Source organism: Netta rufina (assembly GCF_964035555.1).
Source record: "Netta rufina genome assembly, chromosome: 24".
Classification (NCBI taxonomy): Eukaryota; Metazoa; Chordata; class Aves; order Anseriformes; family Anatidae; genus Netta; species Netta rufina.
In genome coordinates, this window is record NC_140148.1 from 1,777,773 (window position 1) to 1,792,258 (window position 14,486).

The window sequence follows — 14,486 nt, forward strand, 5'->3', positions numbered from 1 at the left end:
GAGAGATGCCGGGGGAGAGGGGGCTCGGCACCAGCCTGGGGAGAAGCCCACGGTGCAGGTGAGATGTCTGCGACTCACCAGGCCAGGCTTTGATTCCTGGGGAGGGACGTGGCTGAGGGGGAGAAGGGGGGGGTTATAATTTATTTATTATTGCCGTCAGCTCCTGCTCCCCCTGCCTGGCTGCAGCAGCCGGGCCCCAGCGCAGCCTTTCCCTGCTGGGTGCTGGCAGCAGGGCACCGGCGTTGGGTTTCCAAGGCCCCGCGGGGGCTCCTCGGCCCCTTCCCTCCTGCGGCTTTTGTCCCCGCGAGGGGGAGAAAGGGAACAGCGCTGGGGAGACGCAAGGAGCTATCCGGGTTGCATCAGCGTAGAGGAGCTGGGGGGGTCCCAGTGCCCCCCATAATCAGCCAGGGGGCTCCCTGTGCTCGTGGGGGGGGGGCTGCTGCTGCCTGTGCTCGCTCGTGCTGCCCCCCCAGTCCCGGGGTGCAGCTCACGCGAGCATCTCCTTTCTCTCCTGCAGCTGCTGCCCGGCTCAGCTCGCTCGGATCCTTCTGGAAAAGCCTCAGCCCTCGCAAGCGAGCGGCTCCCCACGCCGGAGGAGGGAGCAGCGCGGGGTCGGCACTGCTGGGGGGTGACGGAGGGGAGATGGGGGGGGGGGGGGGACACCGCATGCCCGCTGCCCCACTGAGGGGTGCTGCCGGGAGGGAGGCGAAGGGTCCTGCCCCCCCCCCCAATGTGGCTTAGCCCCTTGGGATGAGCACTTCCGAGGTCCAGGATTTGAGTTCTGTTTTGGAAATCACTTTTTTTTTTTTTTTTTTTTTTTGGGGGGGGGGAAAGCATTCAAAGAGATGAAATAAAAAGGAGGAATGACACGGGAGGGGGCGAGCGCACCTGTGGTGTCTGTGCTGAGCCGGAACGTGCATCCCACTGCCCCTGGGGGGCAAACCCTGCTCCTCGGAGGGGTGCCGGGCATCCTGCGGGGAGGACGAGGAGGTGGCAAAATCGTGGTGTGAGGGCAGCCACAGAGGAGGCATCGGGGTCCCTGACCCAGCCGGGAGGGTGCCCGAGCAGCCGCACGGGGGCTCAGCCTCCCTTGGGTGCCCCCCACACCTCCCTGAGGTCTCCGTTCATCTCAGTGCACCAAAGAAACATTTTTCATCCGATGGAAATCTCGGTGGGGCAGTAAGACCATTACAGAGCTGCATTTTCCCCAGCTTTGGGAGGTCTGGGAAGGTGTCGGGGCACCCACAGGATTTTTTCCTGTCCTTTTATGAAGCCCCGCACCGAGCTCTGCCCTCAGGCCATCTACGACGCGCAGACGCTTGGTAGGCCGTGTGTGTCGGCCTCCTAGAGGATGAGGTTTTCGGGGACCTGGCCTGTCCCAGAGCACTTTTTCCTTGGAAGTAATAAACACCTGAAACACCTCCAGCAGGGACAGCTGCCAGTGCCCCATCCCTCACCCCCGGCACCAACAGGGGTGGGTGGCAGAGGACAGGGCCCAGCGCAGGCACCCACGGGCGCGCTGGAGCTGGTGGGCGAGACTTTGGGGAGGATGAGCCACAGAAAGGAGAGGGGTTGTGGGGTCGGGAACGCTGCATGAGGTCGGTGCTGCCAGCTGGTTTCCTCTTGGTAAAACTCCCAGAGAAACGCGAGGTTGGGGACTTTGCCTGCGGCTCCCAGGGCGGTCTGGGCACCGCAGCCTCAGTCCCAGGCACCCCGCAATGCTGGAGCGGCTTCTGCTCGCTCCACACCAAATATAGTCGAAAATCAGAAGCCTGAAATATTCTGGGAGGAATTTCTTCAAACATAAGTCATGTTCTCGCTAAGCTCCGCTCCGTGAGCCTGTATCTGATGTCAACATCTGCAGTGATTAAGGGAGAGTGAGTAAGGAGGAATGCGTGGAATGGAAACTCAGCTGAGTGTGAAACCAGGAACAATAATTTTCTCTTCCTCTGAGCGCTCCGCTCGCCTCGGAGGGCCTTACGAACCAGCCAGCTCTGCATAACGATCGCCCCACATCAGCCAGCTCGGTGCTGGGGACCAGCAGCTGCTCTGCGAGGTGTGAGGCTGAGCAGGGCCGGAGAGGTGCCTGCGGACAGACGGACGGCCACGACAGACGTGGGACAGCCGGAGCAGTGCGGGTACGGTTGGTCCTCCAGTCCACGGCTCCAGCCGCAGTCGGGATCGGTCCCAGTCTGACCAGGGCAGCAACAGCACAGGGGGAATTTTGCTTCTCATCCCAGCGGGGTGCTGTTGACTCCAGTTAGAAATCGGCGGCGGAGGAGGACGCACCAGGTTCTCCAGTGTCGCTGTCACCGCTCCAGCTGTGCGGCCCGGGGGCTCCCCACCTGGATGCCTTTAGCCCAGCGGTGTTTAATTGCAGGAGGTGACGAGGTGGTGAGGCTGCAGGGGTCGTTTTCCAGTTCAGACAAATCTGGTTCGGGAAGCTCTGCTCCGGTGGGTCTGAGCTTTGATCCGTGGGGAAGGAAAGTCCTTGTCTGGTGGAAGCGTTGGCGCATGTATGAACGCTGCAGAAATCCGAAGCTAACGCCAAACGCTTGCTGAGCTATTGTGTATGTAAGAAAAAGAGCAGTGATTAATAATAACTAATAAAGCCATCAATAATTCATGTTTGGCAGCTACACAGAACTCGCATTCCTGGAGGATCTGCTGCAGGAGTGAGCTAGTGCCGGCAGAGCTGGCATTTCATCTGTGCAGCCTGCTGCCAGTGAATCAAAGAATTTACTTTTCCCGTATCGCTGTGCTCGCACAATGGCACTCCTTGTGATGGGCTGAAATTTATCGGCCCCAGGAGCAGGGACACAGGGAACCCCCACCCGTCCTGCGGCTCTTTGTGTCGCTGCACGGCAGAGCAGCATCACACACGAGAAACACAATGGGCCGAGGAGATGCGGCGGCTGAAGGCTCTGCTCCATTATTCCGAATTTCATCTGCTGAGGTTATTTATTGGTAGCGAGTGCTGCTTGCAAGGGGAGGGATGGTAACGAGCTGGGCTGGAGCATTCCGCCTCAGCTGCTTCTTGGCTACGTGCACTGCAAGTCTGTTTTCCCTCGGATTTTGAGATCGTTAGCGATCAGTTTGGGGGCACTCAGTTCACTGAGAGGGTTTCAGACAAAGACTCTTGCATTTTGCTCACTTCACAAATTGTGAGTAGCTACAGCACAATCGTGGTACTGCAGCGTGCCCTCCCACATAACCTTCAAACAGCTAGAAAAAAGGGATGTTGTGAGCAACTGCTGGCAGGCACGCCTGCACTCAGGGAAAGGTTTCACCTCTGCCATCTACCGGCACAGCACAAAGATCCTCAGCAGATTTACTTCCCGTAGCCACTCCTGAATGTAGACAAATCCTCTCTGTAATTGTCTATTCAAAAAATGTCGTAGGAGTTTTTAACGTTCAAACTTCCCAGCAAATCATCACAGGGTTGTTGGCAGCTCATTACTGACGAAATCAAGTGAGGGCAGCAGAGATAAATTGGTATCGCTTCAGCTGCTTCCTGCGGTTGGAGCCAGGCTTTCAGAAGCTCATCATAGGTATCTGCAGCTAAAATCCAGTCCTAAAGGAACGCTAAAACATCTGGAAAGTCGTTCAGGTGGAGAAGAAGAGTATTTGATAACATGAAGAAAATAACCATGTTGTAAGCAATGCACAGGAAACTAAGTGGGTTTTAATACATATTATGTATTCTTGTTTTGAAGGCAATATAGCAGAAAATCAAAGGTTTTTGTAAGTAGCAAACATTTATATACTTTACTGAAATGGTGACCTTGGCCTATGTGTATTTATTTAACTTGTCTTCAGCTTAGCTAGGTCCTATGAAAGGCAAATACACGTTAACAGTTCAGTTACTACAGTAGGCGGGGAGAGGGATTTGAAGTTTCTTCCGCTTTATTGGTTAAAAGGCACCTGGAGCTTGAAGGAAAAGAAAAATCAAACTACTTAATCAAAACAGTTAAATTGCTTTCACGAATCAACTCTCTGCCAAAACTGAACGTACAATCTATGGAGCACTTCTGTTACAGAATGGAAGAGTTAGTGAGAGAGAGACCCAGGCAAACTGGAAAAAAATGTAGCTGTGCTTCTCTAATTACGTCTGTCTCTTTTTTTTTTCTCCTTGGATTCCCAAGAGAAAACAAAATTAAAAGATCGAAATGTTTTTGGTTCTGACCTAAGATAACATTCTTTATTATGTGTATGTGCATCAAATATGAAAACCATGTTACTTTTATTGCGTATGCAAACATACACAGTGGGAAAAGAATGCAGTTTATGTTCCCAAACCGAAGGCCCCCAGCCCGCTTCCTCAGCGCGTCTGAACACAGCCTCAGAGGAGCCTGACGTGTGAAACTCTGCTTTGAACACTTAGAAGTCCCCCAGTACGTTCCATGAGCTCATTCAGCTGTTATGACATGTATGCCACTAGCTTCTCCTGCTGTCACTCCAGCTCTTACTGGGGTAGAAATTAGAGAAATAACCAGGCACTGCTATGCAAACGTAAAAAAGTAAAATAAAATAAAGAAAGGGAAAAGACATCCAGCAGGAGTAGAGCAAGAGTCTGTACAATTCAGAGCATCAAACGCTGTTGCTTCTCATGGTCAGGTACAGGATTTCCTTATGGAAGTTAGCTTGTGCATTTATGAGGTGAAACAAATTCAAAAAGCTGATGTCCTCTTCATCACGATCCCCTACGAGCACAAACAGAAACAGTCAAGAATGGTCAGTGAAACTAAATGGCTTCTTTGAAGCTAAATCTTACTCCTTCAGTGTTTTAAACAGAGGCTGAATCAGCAACTTGTGCTTAGATTTACAAGGCATCAGCTACTGCACCTGATGGTAGGACAGCTGTGGAATAACACAGGAGACTCTCTCCAAAATTCCTTCATCAGTTTGTCCAAAGATGGACAAGACCAATTGTGCATTAAGACAAAAATCTGTCCTAACTGAGCTGTACAGATTGCCAGCGTAATCAGTCATGAGTTCTTATCAGGGCTGACAAGCTGTGGACAGGGAGCAACTGCAGCTCGTTGAGTTGAACAGGCTGGCTGGCAGCTGCTCAAAGCCTGTGTTTAGAGCAGCCCAAAAGGACTCAGGCCCCGTGCTCTGGTGGGATGGATTTTTAAAGGACTGTTGGTTTCACCATCTGTGGCTGTAGGATTCTCTTAGTTTGAGTCTCTGCAACTTATCCCCACCCCAAGTGTATCTACCTGTTTTAGCAGTTGTGGGTGAGTGTTCATGCTGGCTGCCTGCACGTTCATTTCTAAAAATAGTGCCTGCCTTGAAACTGCACCAGGGGATGCTTTTAGCATCCCTTGGAAAGATGCACACTGTGATTAAGGTGACAAGAGCAGATAAAACAAACGCCTTTCCTGATTACAGTAATTGATTGATTGCTATGTGATGTCAAAAACTTCAAGCACTCCAGTATCATTCTACTTGGAAGGACAGGGATGGAGGGCAGGTTGTTATGCCACATCAGCTGTGTTGCTTGATGTCTTGGCCAGTGCTAACTCCTGACTAAAGTCCTGCAGGCTTACCGGACAGTACTGCCTGTAGCATGTCCATGATCATATGAGCAAAGGCGTTCTCCACACTCTGCAGGAAGTTGTTTCTCTCCCCTGGAGTGCTGAAAACTTTGCAGACCTTCTGCATCATTTTTACTGCCCAGTCCATGCAGTACAGATCCTTCTCACAGACCTGACACACACCAGAAATGTTAGAACATGCTCTTTGTGATGAGTATGACAATTTAAAAGACAAGATTAAATCTCAGAATTAACTATTGATTCTAATGAATGACTGAATTTGTTGCAGGCATGCCCTGGAAAATTAAGGCTTGTTTTGAGGACATGCAGGTTGTTTTTCATTGTTGGCATGCTAATGGAGGAACTTCTCAGCCTTTTGCTAGTGGCACTTCTCCTCAGGAGTAGGCTTGCTACCTTGCAGAGATGTGTTGGAGAGGGTGAAAGAGAACGAAGACTCTTGCTTGACTAGTCATGGTTTGTATGAATAGATAGCGACACAGTTTTCAAGTCTAAGAAAGCAAATCAGGGTGTAGAAAGACAAAAGGCCCTGCTCAGTAGTACTCACCAAAGCCAGGAAGACCACAAGTCTGGCTAACTCAAATGCTCTTCCATTCACAGCTTTGCTGGCCATGAAAGTGAAGCAGATGTTGTTTCCACTCAGAATAAGAAGCCGAGCATTGTTCTCCATGAGCCACTCCCGGGGAACAACTTTGCAATAAAATAGAGAGAATTTTATTAATCTCTCTTTTTTTTTTTTTTAAATTACTATTTTTTAAAAAGGAAGGAGTGCCATTAAAAACCATTCTGGAAGATGTGAATTTATAAATTATTGGCTTTGGTAGCTAACCAGAATTTGTGAGGAGGTACTTTCTGAAATACAGAGCAATGAAGTTACACAAGCAATTCTTACTAGCACTACAGTTAGAGCTCTTCACAATAGCTTCTGTGATATGATCTCACCCAAAACAAACTTTCAGTGCAAACGTTAACATTGTTCTGTAGAATTTCAATTAGAACAAATATTGTTTGCCTTACCCAGCCTGGGCAATGTTTCCTTCATAATGGTTATAAAAGATTTGAATTTTAAGGTTCTTCATAGATTCTTAAAATACTTCACAATGGGGAAAGCCTGAATTTACAACCAGTGCTGGGTTTCTTTCTTCCCCAGCTACTGCCTGACTTCCAAGTGTAATGACTTTTCCAGTCACACCTCAGCTACTGTAAGGAATATTGCAGTCAGTTTCCCAAGGCACCCGTGTGTCTGAAACACAATTATTGCCAGATTTGGAGGACATGAGCATATAATCCTATGGATTAATGATAAAGGCAAAAACACACCTGACAGCTCATCCACAAGACTGATAACATCGTCTGCTGTCCATTCTCTAGCTTCTGTATCATACAGCAGTTTAATTGCATCTGCTAGACCTTTCAGACTGGTCTCATCTGTTGGTCCTTCTATCATTTTCTGCCAAACCACATGTCCTGAGCAATATTAATCACAACTGCTATTAAGTGACAAAGTAATATTTTTAAGCAAGGAAGGTGCTAAACTGGGCCTTAAAGCAGAGTCAGGGGAGGGGAATTCAGGTAACATAACTCAGCCTTTGTGACAGTGAGATTCTTTTCCATCTGTCATTTAATAGGGACAGTAGTTGCAGCACGAAACACAGAGTGATTTAAAGAAACCCTGGTTTAACAGTTAAGTGAGAAAGGTGCTTTTATTGGGAGAAGCAGACACTGCTTTGAGGTGCTTTCAAGCTAACTTTACCCTAAATGCAGGAGAATAGAGGAAGAGAGGTGCCATTTCTTCACTTGAATTGTAACTTTATTTATTTTTTGGTATATGAGTGTGTATATATATGTGTGTGTGCACACAGAGGGGATATATATCTTAAGCATACATATATATATGCACACACATATTTGTCAGGTCTGGTTAACCAGCAGTATTTTTTTCTAGGCAATACAATTACAGGTTATTTGCATAAAGTCCGGTATTCAGAAATGCTGCATCCTACAGGGAAATCTCATTCTCAAGGAACAAACTTTGAAAATGAATCCCTGAAGCTACTCACCGTCAAGAGAGGACACTGGCCCAAAGATGATATACAACAGGCGAGCTTGGTTAACCATTGGCCATGGCTTTAAAATACGAGTCAACCAAAATGCAGAATCACTTCGATGAATCCAGTGGTTCAACAAGACACTACGACAGAATAACCTTACCCGCAGCTCCAGCTTTCGGGCACTTCCTGGGGAAAAAGAATGTAGATATAGCTCCATTAAGCCTTGTACAACACAGATAAACATTTTATAGGAAGAGAGAGAAGGGATTTCTTAAGGCTGCCCAAGAACATCTGAGGGGTTCATAAAATTCTCAGCTGTTACTTCCTGAGTTTGGCTCTTTTGAATACATTGCAGTAATTCAGGCCATAGATTCTGTCAATGCACCCCCTGGTACCTTTCTGCAGCATCTCATGTATGCATTCAAGGGCTCTCAGCTGTGTTTTTTCGGTTACTCTGATCTTTTCTCTTTGATGGCATCAGTAAGTGGCAATAGGAGGAAGTGTGTGAATGGCCAAGTATAAAGTGTTGCACAGAAATGCCTGGTTCTGTGCTAGCTAACTTAAGAATTTATTGAGAGGCATGTGCCACATCACTGTAGTATTTCAGAAATATTAAACCTAACTTTTTACTGCATTTCTATCTTTTTTTGCTTTCCCATTTATTCACTGGCAGTGTTGTACAGCAGGAGACATTCCAGTCCATGTTGCTGTTCTCTCTATATATAACTTATGCACTGGTTTGATAATGGAATAATAAGATTTAAAACAAAACACAAGATCTCAAGAAAACTTTCTTCACTATAGGATATGTGTCAAAGGCAAAAGCACTTAGCTTTGCTTCTGGTGGGGGAAAAAAATGTATTTATCTATATGAAAGCAAAGCATTTACTTTAAAAGGGCCACTTTCTGCATAATGCTGGAGCTAACAACATACGTATGAGTCAGGAAAGGAGCAGTATTAAAAGGCTCAGCTGAACTAAAATGTTCTCAAATCTAGATGCATCTTGTTTGCAGTAATCAAGCTCCATTTTCTGCCTTCTCCATGACAGTGCAGTTTGATTTTGTAAGACCTTTGTCTGCTTTGATGATTACCTGGTTTGCTGCTGACAACTGTCTGTACTTTACGGGGTAAATTGCTCAGCTCACAGAGGAAGTTAAAAACCCGGTGACACTCCAGTTCATCCCAGCCTGCTGTTAGGATCTGAACATTACAAAAGAAAGGCGGAAAATAGATGGATTGAGCCATAGATTTAGATCACAATGCAATTTCTCATATTAGATAAATTAAATCTGTCCTACAATTTATCAGAAGAATAGAAAGGCAAGATGGCATACCTAGAGTGTGGCTGCCAGCACAGCATCTCCCTGATGAGTGTAGGGAAACCATTATCTGCTACAGGGGTGCTGTACGTTGTACCAGAGGTCGTACTTAAGAATCAAAAGCCTCTAACAGTGTTCCACATTCAGGCTCAAGATCTTATTTTTTGAATCTTATGTGGAAAAGTACACGATAGTATTTGCTACGAAGACAAATGTCCTGGCACAAGTAATTGTCTTATCCTTTACTTTTAAACTAAGTGATCTCTCCTCTTGGTTTGTGAATTCGAAGCTGTGCAATAAAATGCGCCCCTTCTCCAATGTCTTCTTAGATAATAAATCACTAATCAAAATCCAGACTGCTTGGTAGTGAAATCCAGACCAAGGAATTCTCCAGAGTCAAATCAGCAACTTTAACAACCACAAAGGAAATTCAGAGAACTGAGTGAATAAATACCCCTTCCCCCCTCCCCAAACCTTAAAACAGTCTTCTGAATATATTGCAAAACCACAAATTAATTTATAAAACTACTTTAATTTTCTTTTATATTTGTGATACTTGCCTTCTCTCCAGAAAGATACCATACCTGTAAAAATACCCCGTAGCACTGTAATCCTAAACAATGCAAAGGACTTGGACAGCCGTTAAGTTTAAAGCAGGAAACCTATAAGCACAGAATATTAGTAACTTACTGTAACTGACCATAAGGAAATTCCTGAGACTGAAGATACTCAGTACTCCTTGTGTACATCAATACTGATCATGGGCATTCAGAATGAGTCCCTTCTCTTGTTCTATAAGGCAACGCGTTCAGTACGTATGTGAGAGCTTAGCTTTAATTTCAAAACCAGGGTCAAATGGGTGGCCAAAAGGTGTCTAAGAAGAGCAATGCTATTTGCAGGAGACTTAGATTTCTATGCAGAGCTGGGCTCTTCCACCACAATATTTCAAGTTATCCACAAACTGAAGAGAAGTTAATATTTGATCTTGGAATATGAGGTGGAAAATATTTTGGGGAAGAAGTGAGATCTTTTATTAGCCCAGCTGAGACATTTGGGGACAGCAGATTTGGGGCTAAGATTGATGTAACGAATCACCTCCAACTCTCCTCCCCACCCCAGATTTTCATCCTCCATCAATTCCCTGATGTAACTCACCATGTAGCACCACAAATAACCTGTTGAGCTCAACTGAGACGGGGGAAGAGGGACAGATCTGTTATAGAGTGGCAGAAGGGGATGTAGGAACTGCTTAAATCAGCATTGCTTCTCAGAAAAAAATCCCAGAACAGCCTCATGTTCAATATGCTGGTTTAGGCTTTATTATTATTATTATTATTATTAAGAGACTGATTTCTAATCAATGAATTCATTATACTGTGTTAATAAACTCCAGCAAAGGGACAGTAAAAGACAATTCCACTAAAAATTACCTTATAGAAATGCAAGTGGCAGTTCAAAGCTCTAGTGAAAGGAATGTGAACTTACTTCTGAGAGTATCTTGTGTATATACTTTAGCCTATCTTTTGTAGGCAATAGAAGTGTGCATCTTTTAAGCAACAATCCTGTGAACAAAACGAACACACACACAACTATGAGTACACATACACGGCACGTACACTTCTGAATTACCTTAAGCATTCACATCACATGCACGTGATGCGTTTCTCACCACTGAGAAGAAGATGCTGAGGCAAAAAGAGTAGCACGTAACAGTAAGCTGTGCTTTGTAGAAGAGATGTATGCTTTGTAGCAGGGGTACCTTTGACAAAAGGAATGCTGTCAGGAAGTATGTAAGCTTCCTACAGCATTGTTTGTTTGTTATGTTGTCTTAGAGTCCCCATTAGTCACAACTAATCCCTATTAAAATAACTATATTGCTTTTAGAGTTACAGCTGTTAAAAATGTTGGAAATAAATGTTGCTTGTTGCACCTCTTTTAACAGTCCCCCAGGGAAATCCGCTTTTCCTTTACATCACGGAAAGCTGAGCTTCCAAAATTTTTTCAACATAACCACATGCTCTAAAAAGCAAATATTCTAAACTCTGTTAATGTAAAACATAGCTAAGAGGTAAAATTATTTTCCTATACAGGGCTGAAATGGTATGTGTTTAGGACGTCAAAGTCTGGAGTTCATTATAGTGTGGAACAGCTGTTTGTTAAAAAGCGTTTTTTTTCTAAACTATTACAAAAATGGGTTAACAGCTTGCTCTTCAAAAACTTCTACCAGGATAATGTATAGAGAGAGCTTGTTAATTAATCAAACAAATCCACAGAAAAGCTGCTACTTTTCTTCCTGAACTGTCAGTCTCTGCAGAAATACACGACTTCTCCAATGTCAAAAAGTGCTTTAAACATTTACCGTGGTTCTAAATTGACTCTTTCCTTAGAAGTGTGTTCACATTCTTCCATGACAGACATAATTTATTTATCAGCCTAGGACATGGTCCAAAGCTCAGTAAAGTCAATTTTCTGTTGACTAGGTTAGACTTTGGAGAGAACTCCCTGAAGAACAGTTGAAACTGTTAAGACAATGCCGTTGCAAGTAGGAATACAGACATCAGTTTGGGGAAAAAAATATGCTGAGTTAAAAGGGTTGAGCAAAATGTACTGCCCCTGGTTTTATAGACCAAAATCCCCTCTGTGCTGAAGGTCAGTGCCACAATCAGTTATAACTCAAGTCCATTTTAAACAATGACTGAAATTTTGACCCCATTTCAAGTAATGGAAGATTTTACCATGCGCTAGAGTGCAGCCAGACTCCTCTAAGTTTAAGTGAGATTTATGTATTACATAGACTCTGTGCAGACTCTCTGAACAGGAATGACTTTTTCCCATTGAGTCCAGTCTTTCCTGCTTTAAAGTAAATATTGATTTTGTAACTGATCTCTTAAGAAAAACATTTTCTTGAGCCTTCCACTGATGAGACAGATATTGCCAATGATCTATATATTCTAAATATGTCATGTTTTTTATTACTAGGCCTACTACAGTGATGGGTTCACACTTATATTTAAATAACAAGTTATCATTTCATATGTGGTTACTACAACGACCGAATCAACTTAGATTTTTTTAAAAACAGTTTCAAAGTATCAGGTTTAATTTTAAAAACAAAACAAATGCTAAAATTATTTTAAGATAGCCCAAAACCTACATGGATTGCTTATAAGATGTCTTTATAGTCTGAATGACTGCAACAGTATTCCTCTACTTTGTGTATACCTTTATTTAATGTCAAGTTCAAACCATAATTCTACCTATAATTCTGCATCTAACCATGGCACCATTTTATTTCCCTGTCAAATAAACTCAGCGTTTTTTAATCAGCTAGATAACAGTTAATTGATATGGATCAAATTAGGGTTTAATTTAGTTTCTGATTGATTAATGCTTATTGTGAGTGGGTGAAAAAAAAATTCAGCCTTTTAGAAAGAATGTTCCTTTTCTGAGTGATGGGCTGAATGAGTTAGAATCAGTCTTTTAAAAATTAGTAAAAAGCAGAAAGCAATCAATTTTGAATATGAAGATGTACAGTGTTCTTCATTACCACCAACCCTAAGCTATTGTGCTCTGTGTTTCTATTATGTTGTGCCAAAAGAGGTCTGAAAGAGAACAATTGAATCTTTCCGTCCAGAAGGAGTTATACCATGACAGCCAAAGCGCAGGCATTTCCACATAAGCAAGGAGTGAGAGGAGAATGTGTTCTCCATGCCTATTTCAGCATTTGAACTCTGATACATGGCTGCCAAGGGGAATGCTGATCAGTGACAACTGTGATAACATTTTCATGATGAGCATGCTTCTTTTCTAAGAAGCGGAATGTGATCTGCAATACATCTCCAGTAGGCTATCAGGTTTTCTGATGGAAATGGTTGTTGGTCATTTTAGAGCTAGACTGCGTTTAAGTACTGCAGCTACATTTCCCAGACTGAGGAATGCAAGCTAGTCCAAAGTGATACATGAAGGCAGTCTGAACAGCCAAATTCCTTAGCTAGCGTGGGGCCTGGGAGTCTTGGTTTCTGCTGCAGTTTCCAGTTGTGGTGTCCAAATAAACTAAATTTGGAAAAACCTACTACTGAGAACTGATCCAGTTCCTCTGCTCAAACCCTGCTTTCCATTTACTATGAAAAAAAATAATAAACATGGATGAGGCAGAACATACATTATTTTCTGCAAAACTAAAAGGTTTTGGAGTCATTTCAAGCAATACCACTCCCCTCCGATTTAATGGTATTTGAGTAGGCTGTTTGACAGGGGGAGGAACTTTAATCTTAGAGGGAGCTGCACAAATGTTTTGGGCCATATCCTCAGCATTTTACCAATCAATGCATATAACAGAAGAAACCTTTTAACCAAGTTTGGTTCTCCTGTAATTGTTACCATTTGCATTAAAGGATCACCTAGGGATTTGTAGTGCTCTAATATATAAGATCCTTCTCTCTTGCCAGGTAGCTCAATGTTATGAAAGTCTTGCAGTAACAGCCTTCGGTTTCCTGATGGGGTTGAGATGTAAGTAATAAGGCGATTGCTGATGGTTTTTGACACCATGCACAGCATGCTGATGTCCTTCACTGAAAAAGCAAAATTCAGTATGCATGTAAATTTTTACTGCAAGAAACATGCTGATTAGTAGTCAACAGCTTTATGTTACTTCAGAAATAGGTCAAGAAATAATAACAATAATAAAGTGTTACTGTTTATCTCCTTTGCCAGCAGACGGTGAAAATTATAAATGTATAGATCTAAGGAATACTTTTCACATAATGGGCAAAAAGAACTTCACATAGTCTGCAATTATAAATTATTTTTTGGTCATGTGGTTCTTCATACATAAAAATTCAGAGAATAAGTCACATAAAATGACTCTCCTATCTAAAAGGTAAAACATTTAAAATAATAATGTATTTTCCTAAATGGAAAACTTTTATGGTAATTTTCAGATATTGGAAACAATACCCTTCTTACTAGATTCTCACCTGAGAAATAATTCAATAGCATTTGAGAGATTTCTAGTGGACTTATTATATTCTCACCTGAGAGATAATTCAATAGCATTTGAAATATCTCTAATGGCAATGTTTTAAAATATCCAAGTGTTGACAGAGATTGGGGATCTGTATCCATGATGTCGCAGTGCTGTCTGGAGTGACGGTTACTGCGTCTGTATTTCTGGTTAGGAATCAAGGTGTAGCTGGTCCTTGCAGTGGATGTCATTGTTCTGTTAGTGTCTTCAATTCATTCTGGAGAGAAAATAGAGAGAGAAACTTTTTCCTGCAGCACCTAACATGGCTTAATTTCATATAACAACTACATGTGTGATATACAAATGATACAACATCATCATCTCAAAAAATTCAGTGACACAAGTTTTCCCCAAATGAAGGTCTGAAAAGTAAAGAGTTTTAAAAGAACAATAAATACGTTTTTATTATTTACCTTCTGGTTTCTGAGTCTCTAGAGTAGGTACACTTCACGTTGTCAAACAACAATAAGACTCAGTACATCTTAAAAAAATTAACTGGGATTTTTCACACTATTTTTTGATTCCAGCAGCTGA

The 14,486-nt window shown here is 43.4% G+C and overlaps 1 protein-coding gene across 1 annotated transcript; it reads right to left on the minus strand.

Moving 5' to 3' along the window:
- Nucleotides 1-4,590: 4,590 nt before the first annotated feature.
- FBXO47 (F-box protein 47) lies at nucleotides 4,591-14,143 on the minus strand (the record flags this gene model as incomplete). Its single annotated transcript, XM_084301101.1, has 10 exons — nucleotides 4,591-4,703; nucleotides 5,553-5,712; nucleotides 6,106-6,248; nucleotides 6,879-7,025; nucleotides 7,619-7,795; nucleotides 8,702-8,810; nucleotides 9,514-9,591; nucleotides 10,415-10,491; nucleotides 13,330-13,500; nucleotides 13,963-14,143. The coding sequence occupies 10 exons, from the start codon at nucleotides 14,141-14,143 to the stop codon at nucleotides 4,591-4,593; spliced, it is 1,356 nt and encodes a 451-aa protein (XP_084157227.1).
- Nucleotides 14,144-14,486: the final 343 nt, after the last annotated feature.